Source organism: Trachurus japonicus, chromosome 14 (genome assembly GCF_045865225.1).
Source record: "Trachurus japonicus isolate A0001 chromosome 14, Traja_1.0".
Lineage (NCBI taxonomy): Eukaryota > Metazoa > Chordata > Actinopteri > Carangiformes > Carangidae > Trachurus > Trachurus japonicus.
In genome coordinates, this window is record NC_140920.1 from 24,088,081 (window position 1) to 24,103,672 (window position 15,592).

At 39.3% G+C, this 15,592-nt stretch overlaps 1 protein-coding gene across 2 annotated transcripts; it reads right to left on the minus strand.

The window, feature by feature from the left end:
- Positions 1–7,125: 7,125 nt before the first annotated feature.
- Positions 7,126–14,870, minus strand: LOC146974800 (transmembrane protein 120A-A-like). 2 transcript variants are annotated; one of them, XM_085798447.1, is made up of 12 exons: positions 14,708–14,870; positions 13,498–13,616; positions 12,687–12,818; positions 12,415–12,474; positions 12,215–12,310; positions 11,363–11,452; positions 11,151–11,216; positions 10,203–10,264; positions 9,845–9,937; positions 8,674–8,738; positions 8,500–8,568; positions 7,126–7,668 (listed from the first exon to the last, which is right to left on the minus strand). In XM_085798447.1, the coding sequence occupies exons 1-12, from the start codon at positions 14,783–14,785 to the stop codon at positions 7,555–7,557; spliced, it is 1,044 nt and encodes a 347-aa protein (XP_085654573.1). In that variant the 5' UTR covers positions 14,786–14,870; the 3' UTR covers positions 7,126–7,554. The 2 variants fall into 2 exon arrangements, with proteins under 2 accessions (XP_085654573.1, XP_085654572.1); XM_085798446.1 differs by having other exon boundaries at positions 9,845–9,940.
- Positions 14,871–15,592: the final 722 nt, after the last annotated feature.

Below are 15,592 nucleotides of genomic sequence, written 5' to 3' on the forward strand. Positions count from 1 at the left end.
TTACCACATCTCTCTCTGGTCTGGCCTCGTTGCAACACCCACATTTCCAGCTAAAATGAAAACACAGCTGATAGTTTTTCTATTAACCTAAATGTAGTTTCAGGGCAGTCTGTTTGCTGGTTGCAGATCCAGTATCAGTTTGTTGATGTCCCAGGATATACAGTAGTTTAAAACTCAGATACCAGGCTATCATACGGACATTGTCTGTGGGTCTGAATGTACAGTACACACAAGCAATTTAAATGAAAATCCTCAGTACTTTGTCTAAATTCTTGTGGGGACAGAAATCCTGCACAGGGACAGATGTCTTAATCCCTGGATGTGCAATACTGTAAAACCAGGAGAACAGTAGGAAAAGTTTGAATTACAAGCTTCATTCTTTTCATTTATACTGTATTAACTTTTACATTTCATCGACTTATTGCTTCTGTTCTATGAAATGCTATGGACAAATAAAATACTGTAAGCATCAATTTTTGGCCACACTAGCTGTAGTATGGCTGAATAGATTCAATGCTGGTGCATCACTAATGTTTCCACAACTATGACTGCCCTAAGAAAAAGTTGCCCAAAGGCTAAATCCTAACCTCCTACCTTTCTTCTAGCACCATCATGAGGTCAAAGATTTCTGGTGTGCAGAGCCACATAGGTGCGTAACTAATGTAATTCCCATCAGCCTCAGCTGTCCTATGTGTTTACTGCTATAATAATCAAATGTTAGCATGCTCTGACACTAAACTAAATGATGAACATGGAAAACCTTGTACATGCTGCACATCCAAGTGTTGTCTTGAGCGTGTTTACAGCCTGCTTATGTTAACATTTAGCAACTGTGTGTTGAAACAAATATAGTTTATTGCAGCGATATGTGTCAAGTTAACCTAATGTGAAAATTAAATGATCGTAATATCATCTAAAATATAGGCTGTGCTAAAAAAAGGTTATTGAAAATGCAAATATAATGATTCAATGTTGGCAGTTATTCAAAATATTTGTCAATAAATAAAAAATATGTTCGCAAATAATATGACAAATCAGTAGATTCAGCCATAAAATGAGCTGATATTAGCTGTTTTGCAGAATAGATCTTGTTGTCATGCAGTCAGAAAAGCAGGATAGCATCTCCGCAGTGCGCTGAATATGATACTGTATGGACCACTGTAAAAGTTATCATTTTTTTCATCAGCACTGCGCCGGAGGGATTTTATGGTCTGACTCCACTGTGACAAAGAAATATTTTGAGCTGCAAAAGTCACTTGGCAGCATGTAGCCTCCTCCAAAATGCTGTTTGATGGTTCGAAAAGAGGTAAAAATGTTAAGGCGCATGGCAAGCAATACTGCTCCTCACTGTCTGCTTTTGGTGGTTGCTATAGGAACCTGCAGTCCAAACCCCCAGAAAGCCGGAGTGTGTGTAATCAGCTCTGCAGAGTGGGGGAAGTCCTGCTAGGGTTACTCCCAAAGAGCCGTGTTAAAATAAAGATGAATTCTCTTTTTTCTTTCACACTCTGCAGGCCATGAAGATCTCTCTCTCTCTCTCTCCCTTAGATTTCTTCGTTCCTCATACTCTCATTTAACAAGTGGATGTAATCATGTTCCTCTCCTATTAAATATGCATATTTAATTTGGCACTCAGTTCATGTATCAAGAGTGAATGAGCTGCTGTCGTGGGGCTACATTTACTAATGAGGGAGGGAAAGATCTGGAGCTATAGGGCTCTTATTTTGTTGAATCGTTTACTTCAATCACATGCATGTTTTCCCCGGCCTTCCCCTCCTCTGATGGGCTGTATACTCCGATCAATACATGCATGTATCTGGAGGAGGAATCTTACAGACTGGCTGCTGCTTGTCTGGGTTGTGACTCCCCCTTCTTCTCCAGAGAGACAGAGGCGGGACATGTGCCAGAATTGATTCAGGGCCTCAGGACACGTTCACACCTGCCTGGATTTATCCACACCTCCGAGCACATTCTCCTTAAGTTCTTAGCGTTGGGGCAGGTGAGGACACAGTGATTTAATGTCAGGTACACGCCACAATTAACTGGAATGATCTTATTATTGATATGTCTCAGTTAAAGCTTGCGATTGGATGAACACGTGACACACCTGGGGCAGGTATCTTGAACTGAAGTGTACAAAGTCAATAACATCCGCATTCCCTTTTTATTTAACCCTACTTTTACACAAGCAGAGTTTTTCTCGCTAAGAAACCTCCTGACACATGATCTTACCATCAACCTTTCACCTAGCCTGTGTTGGTCTTGCAGCTCAGGATCAAGTTCACAAGGAATAATATCATAAAAAATCTGTAGTTTTACATGTTTCTAGGCTGTTTAGTTGTATAGCTCCTTTACAGAGATACAAATAAGTGGTCAAATAATTAAAGGGATTGTTCACCCAAAATTCAAATTTCACTCATTATCTACTCACCCTCATGTCAACTAAGAGCTGTGAGAACTTTTAGAGTCCTCCGTTCCTTCTCTGAATTACGGGGTGGTCCATGCAGCAGTATTTGTCCATAATGGTTGTTAATGGATACCAACTTTCTTTGTCCAAAAAGACGCACCAAAAACATCCAAATACCTCCATACTGCTCGTCTGTAATGTCCCTCTTGTATTGAAGCCCTGACATGAGAAATTGTTCTGAAAAAAATTAAATAAGTCTATATTTTAAGCTTGTTTGTAGTGGAAGCTCCCAGTGTCTCGGTTCACTGCTCTTCCTGTGTCAGTGCAAATGTTTTTTGGTGTGTCTTTTTGGACGAAGAAAGTTGGTATCCATTGACAACCAACCCCCGCCCCCCCCCCCCCGTAACTCAGAGAAGGCACGGAGGACTCTGAAAATTCTCCCAGCTCTTAGTCGACAGGAGGGTGAGTAGATAATGAGTGAAATTTGAATTTTGGGTGAACTATCCCTTTAAAGACCAGAAATGTGCCACACTGGAGGAGGAGTTTCGTCAACCTGGCAACCCAAATTTGGTTCTCATTATTAATTGCTTATAATTAATATATAACACATTAAGGGATAATTAATCAACCTATAGTGATAGCCTATGTGTCATACTGAAGCACAGATTGTATGTCACGCTGTTTGGTCGTATTAATGCTTCAAACCATGAAAAGAAAAAAAAAGAAAGATTTCAAGGAATGAAAGCGCCACAAAACACAAACTATCACCATAATCAAAGAAATTCAGTACAACAGTGAGCTCTCCAGTCCAAGACCCCATGTCTCCACTGGATTCAGTGTCTTTCTTCAGAACCACCTCCTCTGTCAGATAGAAGCTCATCAGCAGCTCTGCCCTTCTCTTTCATATGCTCTCTGGGTGTATTTGGGGGCCTACTCAACCACAGACGCCCCCCACGTACTTCCTGCTGCTGCTAGAGTTGTTCCCAGGCCTGGAGAGAAGGTGAGTGCAGATAAGAGGTCTTTATCTGGGTCCCATTGGGAGGCAGGTTAAGTTTAAGGTGAAGGTTTGACATGGCGGCCCGTCTGCTCGCTCTGGCTGTTGCCTCCCTCCTCCTCCTCCGCCTCCCGATGCGAGGCTCAGGCTCAGTCCCCAATCCCCATGTCCTTGGGCTCATTCTTGACGGCCCCCACTGCTCTGGCTTTAATGAGAAAGATGAAAGAGGTGCAGGCTGGGAGAATACCCAGCCCTCCTCTTCCCCTTCTACCACCCCATTCACTTTGCTCCTCGTCACATTTGTTCAGCCCAGCCTCGCTCTCGCTGGCCCTGCAGCACTAACTCATCCAACACTTTTTTTTGCCGGGGTGGGGGAGAAATTGCTACTGTAATAAATTGGAAGTGTGGCTGGTTTCCATTTTAAATTTTTCAGGTATTATTCTCTCTGATCTTATGTGCAAATTTCTCTCCATCCTGCTTTGTGTTCTGGCTCTGTGCCTCTATACTGTAGATATGTTTAAATCATAAAGCCAGAGAAACTCAGCTGTGTCGAAAAAACCCTTTCATTCTTTTCTTATAAGATCCTGTGTCGTCTGTAAGAATTTTAAACTGCTGATGAAGTTTTTATTATTGTCTCATCCATTTAATTATCCCTGGATGTGCTTGTAAACCAATTCAAGTTGTATGTCAGTATTCTCTCTTAAATGATCATTAAAAGCACCAGTACTACTAGTTACAGTTATGAAATAAAACTCATAAAACTCTTTGGGAGCATAAAAAGGTGATTCATTATTTCCATGCATTGAATCACTTCTTTTGTTCTGCATAGTGCTAGTGTTGATCACCAGGTATAGGTGTGAGTTGTGACCTGTGCACATAAATACTGGGCCACAGAGGTGCAAATGTTTCAGCATGTCTGGTCTGTTGCATATGATTTGTACTTTGTACGTAAAAATGTAAAAAATGCACATACATTTACATCACAAAAGTGTAAATTTAGATTAGATTAGATGTACTTTATTCATCCCACAACGGGGGAAATTCAGTTGTTACATCAGCCAAGTAAGGAAGAAAGTACAGTAGAGAGGGCTAAAAACACCAAAGACACAAACACAACACAAATCAACAGACAGAAAATATAGACAAAATAAACAATAAAAACAAATCAACCTTCAACCAGGCAATGTGCAAAAACAAGTACTGAGGATATAAGGTGGCCTGATATAAAAGTATTGATAGGTAAAGTGAATATGGTGTAAAAATATTAGTCTCACAGTTACATGGTACAGTACATTCATTTTTAGGTGCTGAGACACACAGATACCTTCTCATTAAAGAAAGAAGAAAGGTATCACAGTCATAACCACACAAGTGTCCATTATTATTCTAGATGTGGAAACAATGGAACAATTTATGTATTTATTTTTTTAAAAAGCTCAATCTTAATATCAAAACATATTACCACCCAGGCCTCTAAATAATAAGTCACCAAGATGTAGCCACCACCCCAACTAAACCACAGAAGCCTCCAAAGGTGCTGCCACCCACTAGGCGTGTGTGCTTCAGCCACTGAAGAGTCCAATAATACCCCCCCTCCCACCACCACCACCACCAGGACCCACCCGTCCATCAGGTGCAGGGGTGCAGGTGTAAGGCTCAACAAGCTCCTCTCTCCCCACTGACTATGCTAAGCTGGTTCTCTTGGCTGCGGTGTTGCCGGGTCGTGGGTTGGGAGGATGGGAATCTCACTCATCCGTTCACGCGCATCACTAATTAGCCATAACTGATCCCCTACACCGGCCCGGCCCAGCCCAGCCAGCTCTGAGCCAATCTGTGCCCCTCAGTCATGGATCTTATCTGCTGACTTCCATTAACTGCCTGTGGCACTGGCACTCAACCCTCCGGCTCATTTATATGGGTCACAAAGGTATAATTTTATCTTTACAGTAGATGAAGCTAAATAACTTCTTAATAAAACAGCTGGTGTAGTTTTTAGCAAATGTTGCTCAAACTGAAGGAAACAGAGCTCTTTAATTTGACTCTCAGTGGAGGATCAATACACATTTAATGCACTAATGAGTATTTACAGCAGCAGTGTGGTGTAAATTGACTCGAAATAAACTACACTGGCCACATATTTGTTGTACTGAATGGTATCAATTACCCACTCATAGAGGAGATATGGTGATCAACATAAAGATGAAACTTATTCAATTTTAACGGCTTCAGCAAAATGATGTATGTGTAATATATGAGTTTAGCTTAGTTCTATCTTTATGTAGTATGCATTCTCACAGAATTAAATATGCAAAACATTTATAAGTAACTCTTACTTTTACTCTCTCTTTCTTCTGCTCATGTAGATTAGCAGTTGTATCTTTAAAAAAAGACCAGATTAACATTAACAAAGCTCTAACTGTTGAGTCTCCCCGCTGAGGCCTGATAACGGCTTTGTTTAAACTACACCAATTGTTCTAAACCTTTCACTGATTAGTAACTTTCACTCAGTGAAATTGCTGACATTTAATCGCACGTGAACAATAATCACTATATTTCAGCCCCTTCCTCGTCAGTCAGTCCTGCAGCAGCAGATGGCAGAATCGCCCTGGTATCACCCTCAAGAGACGTGGCCCATCTGGAAAAATGAGTCCCAGACTCCCTGTAAAACATGAGCTGAAGCACAGAGAGGTGTGATGATGTTTGTCCAAATATATAGAAAAGATTTGCCGTTTTGATGAATGAAATCTACTCAGTGTATTTGCGTCTACAGAAGGACCTGGATGGTGTTTACATTCAGCTGTTATGATCCAATGGTTTCACCTTGTGGCCATTTGGATGTAATGCACTAAGGCTCAGAATGATACACATGCATTACTGTTTTTCAGATTTGCTAAAACACTAAATTCCACTAAACTATCTGAATTGAATCCTTAGTGGCCTGGACCTGTTTTTTTTGTTTGTTTGTTTTTTTTAATCTATCATACCTTTAGCGAAACCATAAACAGTTTTCAGGAGTTTGACAGCTGTCAATCTCATTTCACCTTTTTTCAAAACTCTACAAAAACAAATTGTGTACTGTGAAGCACTTGTAATGCAGGCTGCAGAAGTCAAACACAACAGCACAAGTGTCACAGTTTAAATACAACAACTCAAAAGTGTTTGAGGGAAATAATCAGATAGGTGGACGATGGAGAAGAGGAGAAAGACCGAAAGCTGAATTGTGAATATTTCTTTAGAAAACATTAAAATACCTTCCCCTACTCTATTATAATCAATAAACAGTCCCATAGAAATGTGCTCTTGAACTCTGTGTTTTCCATTTTTCCATGCAGTGTGTGATGAACACATGGTGGCGTTTTTCTTCTCATCTGCTAGTGATGTGAAAACAGTTTGATTTTGAGCACAGAGGAGGCATACTTTGGAGGTATGTTTGGTTTTGCTAGTTTGACTGTTTAGTTTTGTGCTTATAGTTTTGAGAAAAGCAGAGAAGATTCCAAGAAAGGTGTTCTGGCAATTACTAATAAGTCTAAGAGAGCATTTTTACATGTCACAATGACTTGGCCGATACAGTTAAATAACATAAGTAGGAGTGGACAGGGTTATAGCAAAGGCATATTACAGGTAGAACTATTCGATCTTCCTGCAGCAGTGATAAGATCAAATAGTTTCTACCACCTGAAACATGAAGTTACATGTCTGTTGGAACAGAGACGACAAGATCAGGTGGTGACTTGAAGGAGTGTTTTATTGAGCACTTTGAGGCTAAAACATGGAGCAGCTGCTGAGCAACAAACTGTAGATTTCTCTAAATAAATAAAATGCAAATAACATTATTTGGGTTTTTTTCAGTAACACTTCCTTAGACAAGTTGTACGACTTTGACCAAAACAGACAATCTTACACTATTACTTTGTAAGAACCTGTTTTTTTTGTTTGTTTGTTTGTTTGTTTTTGGACCAATCACTGTGATAATGTCTTTGGCCTGGAAACACATTATTCATGAACAAATAAGAAATCATACAGACTTGAAATCAAAAGGACAGGACTAAAAGTAGCAGTGCATATGAGTGGTCCACAAGGACGACAAATGTAACATTGAGCTCTAAAGACAATATTAGAGCTACGCTGAGTGTTCCTTTGACAGATTATTCCAGTCTTATAAGGTCTTGGACTTGTCCTGGTTGTCCATGTATTTCTGGTAAACCACTCCCAGTGTGGTGAGGAAGTTTCCCATGAAGAGAACCATGTAGGAGCAGCCGCACATCGCAACCTGCACCACAGGAGAATGAACAGGTTACATCGCTCAGAGGCTTTATGTGGCTCACACAACTTTAAAGGACAATTCCAGGCGAATTCAACTCAGGGCTGTATTTTCCTATCATTTTAGGTCTAAAAGAAGGAATCTGAAGATTTTCAGTTTAATTGCTCCTGTTTTGCGGTAGTTGTGTCTGTCCCCGCGTCGCCACAGCAGCAATGAATGGGAATGGATGCAAGTTCCGCTGCTTAGACTGTTTACATCCCTCAAAGCCGCAATTTTTTTCCACAGACAGTGTCAGATGGCGACTCAAACATGCACTGAGAAGTTTATTTACTTCAAGCAAGCCGACATGTTTGTAAAACTAGATCTAATTCAAAGTCTCCCGGAGTCTCGCGAGACCCAAATTGCCGTGCTCGGTGTGTTCAGGTGCAGTGGGAAAACTACCGTTTGTGTCATAAACACAGGAATATCAACTCTTGACTTGCTTCAAGTAAAAAAAACTTCTCGCCGCATGTTTGAGTAGCCACCTGATGCTGTCTGTGGAAAAAAATGTACACTTCAAGCAAGTAAAGAGCTGATATTCCTGTGTTTATGACACAAACGGTAGCTCCCACTGCACCTGAATACACCGAGCACGGCAACTTGGGTCTAAGACACAACTACCGCAAAACAGGAGCAATTAAACTGAAAATCTTCAGATTCCTTCTTTTAGACCTAAAATGATAGGAACATACTCCCCTGAGTTGAATTCGCCTGGAATTGTCCTTTAAAATACAGGAAGCAGGGCATCACACATGCTGCTGTATTTGCTTACTACAGAGTGAAAACTGAACGTTAAAAAACCTGCCACTCTTTACACTCTGGGAGCTGGAACATCTCGTAGAGTGTTATACTGTTGTAAAGCTGCCAGAACTGGAAGAGAGGAGGAGGAAGAGCCAACAGTCAGACACCAAACCTGTTAAACATGTAATCTAAGTACCAAAAGCAGTAAACTATATTCAGAGACATGCCACTCACATGGCCAAAGAACAGGAAAGGAAGGAGGAAGGTCAGGCCTCTCCACATCCAGGACTGGAAACCCTCTGAACACCAGGAGAAGAGAGAGGAGTCACTGAGCTGAGGTTTACTTCAGCTGTTACTAATATTAGAGAATATTCCTCCTGCTTTGCTACCATTCATCCAAGAAGTCAATGTGGCTCATATGGAGCAGAAATTATATTTGAGAATTTGAAAATTCAATAAAAACTCTCACATTGGTTATTTCCTTTTCTTACATAAATTCATGTCAAACATTTTTTGATAACAATCCCACAAACTAAATAATACATTAAAAACTGCCTTGTCACTGTCTGTGTGAGACACGTAACACTACCTTAAGCTAACAAGGTAGAGATAACATGGCTAACACAAGCTGGTGTTTGACGGGTGTGATGTTTACTTTGTTCTCTTAGTTTCATTTATCAGCCTGCTTTTACATACAGCTGAGGATTTAATTGCTCAGGTAGTGCTGAACAGAGCTGAATATTGACTTAATGATGTAACCGCATAACACTGGTGTGAGATAGAAACTGAGGGGACAATAGGGTTCATCCTCTGGAGACTATGAATGTCTGCACCAGACTTCAGGCCAAACCATCTCACTGTCATTGAGGTATTTCAGTGTGGACCTAAGTGGTGCATCAGCCAACTTGACCCCCATAGCAGCCCCGAAGCCGTGCTGCTGTGGCCGAGATGTGACCGGTGAGCACCCTCTGGTGGGCACGTTACACAAACACAACACTCCTCAACTCAGTTCATTGTTCGCTCTGCTTTGGAGCATCAGCTAATTTTGGACAATCAGATTTCTCCATAAATGGCTGACAACTCAGAAACACAAATTAACTGCACTCATTTCTGGGAAACTGCATCTACTGTTAATTGTTTTTTTAACAGTTTGCTGTGGTTGTCATGTTTAGCCTGTTCTTATGACTATAGTTTTGGCAAATTACAGTGTATCATCAATTGTATTGCTTTTATTATTATACTATATTATATAAATATATATATATATATATATATATATATATATAAAGACAGGAATTAAACTAAACTTGTCTCTGCACTGCGGATCATTTGAGCCCCTTCTTCTCGTATTATTTCAGAGTCATTCAACTATAAATACACTGACAGCAGTTCAGTCTGGACTCACCGACTGTAAGGTCCATGTTATGTCTTTCTCCCAGCGCTCTGAGTCTGTACAAACAGCCACTCTGGTAGTAGTACTGGAGGAACTGGACAAAGCCTACTTTGCAAACAGAACACAGGACAAAACACACACAAGAACACAAGTACAACCATGACTTCACATCTGGACAAGTTTTCTGTCATACAGGGTGTTTGGTGTTATTTTCCTCACAGCAAACAGGCTTCTTCACGTTGGAGGCTATTGACAGTTACACTGAAGCTCATGTCCATCTAGTTATTCAGACTGGTCTGTTATAGTAAAGAATGTGTATTGCATAATGTACATTAATCTTATCGCGTGGAGCTGAGCTCGATTCTCTTACTTTGGTAAAGACAGTACGTCAGGAACTGGTTCCTGAACATCTGGTAGAGAACACCGTCAGGCCTGTGAACAAAAACAACAACAAACATCTGGTTAGGAGCACAAACACAAGTGATGGTTTTAATTTGGTTTTGAGTAAAATATTTTATTTTCTATTTATTCCCAGGACATCATGTCTATTCATGCATGTTTTTGGGTTAAACAGACCAAACAAGTCAGACACTTTTCACTTTTCAATCCCCAAAAGTGTAATAAGAGTCACTGTGTGATTTCAGCTTCACGCAAACCAACAATTCTTCATCCTGTAACTTCTCAGATCTCTTCCGTGAAACATGGTGACTCAGTGTTTACTAATAACTCCTGATTCCAATGAAGCTTTCATAATATCATCTGCTGAGGGTTTCACATCATTTTTTAATATTACTAAATAATAATTTTCCAACCTAAACTCTAAATGTTGTTGTTCAATATGAAAAATATTAGGATTAAACCACATTTTGAGGCTAGATTATTTCATTTTCATTAATGCAAGCTTCATTTTTGTTTTCTTGCCACTGCATATATTTATATTATTTTTTCTTGTAGTATTTTCCTTGTAAACATGAATAATTTATGAATATCATGATAACTATTTAGCCCATTTTTCGATTGCCTTTAGTGCCTTTTACTGTTTATAAATCATGAGGTGCATGGTGAAATATGGGACTGTTTTGTAAAAGGATCTCTTATGTAATATCCCCACGGAGCCCAAGTGTTGAAATATGAACTGATTTCCTGTAATGCTGAAGAATTTATTATGTGTGCTTACAATTATAAATCACAGTGCTGTGTTTGCTTTTGCATTTTATTTTGTGTGAGAACTTTTTTGATATCTCAACCCAACCAGAGGATTATAGTTTTATGTGCAGTTGTGTAAAGTGTGAAACTCTCAGTGCATAACAGCACTCACCAAGTGAGCATGACTCCAGACAGAAAGGTTGAGACGTAGTGATGGAAAACCCACCAACCCTTGATCCTGAAAGGACATAAAGACAGGGAACAAACAGACAGGCTTATAAGGTTACAGGCTGGGTGTCTTTCTTTTAACACTGTAAACTCTAGGAAGCCTCTATCTACTCTTATCATAATAACAATAATGCAGACAGAGAATTCAGAACAGACCTTGAGCCATTAGTGATGAGGATACTCTCCCGGATAGTGAGCGTGCAGTAGTACCACACCAACAGGAAATTGAACAGAGCATCAAGAGCTCTGAAATGAAAAGGAGAGGATAATGAAGTAAACCAATTGAAATACACAATGGAAATTACGTAATAATATATTTTATTCTGCTGCACTGTCAGTCTACACCAGGTGAGAGTCAAGTATCGTTTATTGATTCATTTATTTTTTTAAATACCTTACTTATTTTGTTTATTTCTAACTATATTAATTATTATTATTATTATTATTGTTATTATGAAAATATATAATGATTGATTGACTGATTGGCTGCTGATGTTTATTTTTGATTTTCTAATTTATTTCCTTTTTTGTTTCTTGTTTTGCTCCTTATCACAATTCATCTCAATCCATGTACTTTTTTGACTGCTGTGGATGCTAGGTCTTTCCTGTCTTGTGCTATGTCATGTCTTTATGTTTGTTAATGTTTGTCACTGGTATTGCACAATAAAAAAAGAAAAGAAAAATAATCTACACAGGATCTGACCAGATACGTTGTTGTTCATAGTAGTCATGCACTGGATATGGAACACATTGGCCAGTCTATTGTTGCATTTTTATGCGCAGGGTGTTGTGTTGTGAATCTTCCCTTTGCAATAACAACATGATTTGTCTTGATATCAGCTGTCATAAAGAAGAGGATTGGCTGTTCCAGGGGGAGTGGAGGACATGTGTCATGCAGCTGCCACCTCAGGCAGTTATGAACTATTCTCTCTCTGACTGCTCCACATATCCCTCCGTCACAATAACACAGTACACTGTAAAATACTTTCAGCTGAGGGTAAATCTCACCTGTAGCTGAACAGAAAGCGACAGGTGAAGGAGAACACGAAGAGGATGACGGTGAGGACCAGTTTAAATTTCTCGTATTCATCTTTGTAGGCAAATCTGTTTGGTGAGGCAAAAAGAAGCCACATGAATGGGATGGTGACGTGACCACGCTTTGACAGATGTTTCTGGGTCGTAGGAAAATGAAGATAGTGGAGACTTACTTGGACAGTTTGTTGAGGAGTGTTACGTTGACGTTTCCTAAAACAAGGGTGAGGTATAACCTACAGAGGAGGACATGGCAGTCACTCACGATACAAACAGTACAGTGTAAACATCATATTGAAATGTGAAACACTACACAGTTGTATCAGACCAACAACCTGCCATAACACACAATCACTGTGCCAAAACAACTACTTGTTTGCCATGTTTGCTGCACTAATAGACAAACAACATAACTGGTTTGATAATTGGCATTGATATTGAGACAAACCCATTCTTCTTTGGTAGAAAAGCTTCCATCTCAGTGAAGGCATTGGCTCTGTCTCTGATGGAGTCTTCGATTTCAGCGATGGCGTCCACGTCTTCTGGACTTAACTTGGGTGTTGGATGTTTTTTTTTGCATCTGGTACAGTAATGGGAAAAAAAACAACAAAAACAGTGTGACTGACCTGTTTGTATAATGGTTAAAACATCTGCCCATTTTCACTACTACAGTCCTTGTCATTGCCCTGAAGCAAAAAGGACCTGATCCCTCACTGGCTTCCCAGCCATGGATCGAGTGGTGGTTAGATCAGTGACAGCTGATCAACATTAATTACATATCAGAGAAAATTAAATGTCTGTTCTCTTTATTATTTGTAGCTGGTGTCTGAGTGAGAAGACGCATCACTTTGCAACTTTCAAATTGTGTTAAGTGTTTGAGGCCAAAAAGTGAATTTCCCCTTCACAGAATTTAAAAAACATGGTACTGTACTTGTCATCTCATTTTGATGTAGTAGCTAAAGATTGTAAACATTTATTACACTGTTACTAAAATATTTGTGTTTCTACCTTCAATGAAAAATCTAAGACATATTTGGGTCGTAGTTATTCCAGCCTTTACCTGAAGATTCAAATTTGACAGCCCCATCCCTCCCAACAAACTCTGTCAGTGGCATTCACACAAGACCTCTGAGTCTCTGTGGTGAGGGATATGATTAAACTGTAGTTCCTTGCCAAAAGGCTGCTATTTTTTTCATTAGCTGAAGACGTTTAAAACTGTAGCTGTCGATCGTCACAATGAATCCCTGATCAACGCTTACTGCTCTAGTGATGCAGTCAGCTCTTTCAGTTTCTTCCTCTGACGTGAGATTGCACTGGAGCAGGTGTTTTGCAGTTTGGTCACTTCCTCAAGTTTCTGTTTATATAGGCGATGGGTGTCCTGGAGGTAAAAAAAAAACAAAAGAGAATAAGAATATATAAAGTTGTGATGAATCTTCCACAATAATGTTCAACAGGTGCATAGAGACTATCAGGTAAATGATAAAATGTGCAAAAAATATGAAGAAGCAGCTTAATCTTATTATTTTTTTTGGTATTGTTGTCTTCTGTTGTTACTTTAAAATCATTTCTTAAAATGTCTTTGACATCATGATATTAAATTCTCCTTTGTCCCTCAAGGTTTCACTGTATCACTGTGTGTTAATCTTTTGTCTATTTACATTATTAGAGCTGTGACGACTTTGTTATAATTAAACAGAGGCTCCTTATTTTCCACTGAGCATGTGACATACAGTGACTTTCAGCCTGTGTGCTGCACACTTAACCATGTTTAATTGGGATCATCCACAGTGAGTGAGTGTTTTTGAAATAGTCTTTTATCATGACTCTATCTATCTATCTATCTATCTATCTATCTATCTATCTATCTATCTATCTATCTATCTATCTATCTATCTATCTATCGAGTCTTATTTTGTATGAGGGATTAAAACTGTTAAAACTGTCACATGAATGCCTCATGGTGATGACATTGTATTGATAAAAGTGAACTGAGCCATGCTGAAATTTCGGACTGTCTTGAATGCATCATAAACATTAATGACAACCATAATATAAAGGCATGGGGTTTTTCTGATTGGTAAGTGTATAGGTTGCTCTTCATCAGTAGACATGTGTATGTTCACCATCTTACAGTTGAACATATTAAATTACAACACGCCACATTTCTTCACATAATCCGGTTTAATTCCTGCATGTGTAGTGCACTCTCGGCTTAAGCTGTTGAACAGACCAACACAAAGAGCCATGTGGTGTTCCCCTTGAGTAACAATGACTCACACCGTACTCGACTGCACCTTTCACTTACTTTTTGTTTGTCTGTTGGCTGTCACAGTACAATTATCTTTAGCTGCTGAGGGCGGATCCCTGTGTCGACGGACCGGAGTGCCCACCCACTCCAGACTGTTAGCTATACCCAGCCAGGGCGCACTTCCATAGGTAAACCACAGCTCGACACGCCGCTGAACTCACCTGGATCTGCTGGTAGCCCTTCTCCAGGTCGTCCCATTCCCGCAGACACTCGGTGAAACCCGACGGACTGAACAACATGGTCTAGCCTGGCATCAGCAGCCTCTAGGAGTTGGGCAACAACACTTATGATCCGCTGTGCAACAGTTGCACCGCTGTCAGCGTCAATGTTGCGTCCACGTATGAGCGTCACTTCCGGTCACAGCCTTCACATTAAAAGCCTCAGTACGGTTAGATAGGCTACTGAAGTTACTGAAGCAGCAACTAAAAAAGTGAAAAGAAAAATAAAATACACCAAGCTTATGCTGAAAACAAACAATCAAACGAATCAATGACTAAATTATTAAGATAGTGATTAATCGTTACATACAATATAAATACAATAAAATAATGGAAATATTGAAAAAAAAATATAAAAAACAGTTTGAAGTGGAAACAATTCTGCAACAAGAAAATCTGCTTTCAGCATTTGAAGTGCATCAAATAATTAATATAAATAGATAATTTCAATACCAGACTTACAAGAGGATAAATACCTGATTTGTTGTTTGTTCTTCTGATAAATGCCAAAAGGTATAAACATCGTATTAAATGTGTAAATATAAGTCACACTAAGCTAAAACTACTTTATTTTTCAATATATTGCTTCCTTTCTTTATTCCCTTTCTCATTGTAAGAAACATAAAAAAGTAGAACAGAATAGTAGGATAAAATCATGCCTTTTAGTCTTATAAATCTTTTGTCAAGTTTCCCTTTCTCAGTGAAATATTCTGAAACAAGTCAACTCCAGACATTATGCAGTCAACTTATATAATTTCATGTTTATTTTTATTTATATGCTGTTGTGAATGTATTTTCTTATATTTTTCTTTCTCAGTACCACAGTTG

What these genes read in the sequence shown, in the direction of transcription:
- LOC146974800 (XM_085798446.1), bottom strand. Translation starts at nt 14,785, where the DNA reads ATGTTGTTCAGTCCGTCGGGTTTCACCGAGTGTCTGCGGGAATGGGAC. An exon ending in GACGTACTGTCTTTACCAAA is followed by an intron (nt 9,941 to 10,202) that starts GTAAGAGAATCG and finishes CTGTTTGCAAAG; the next exon opens with TAGGCTTTGTCCAGTTCCTC. An exon ending in CTTTCCTGTTCTTTGGCCAT is followed by an intron (nt 8,569 to 8,673) that starts GTGAGTGGCATG and finishes CCTCTCTTCCAG; the next exon opens with TTCTGGCAGCTTTACAACAG.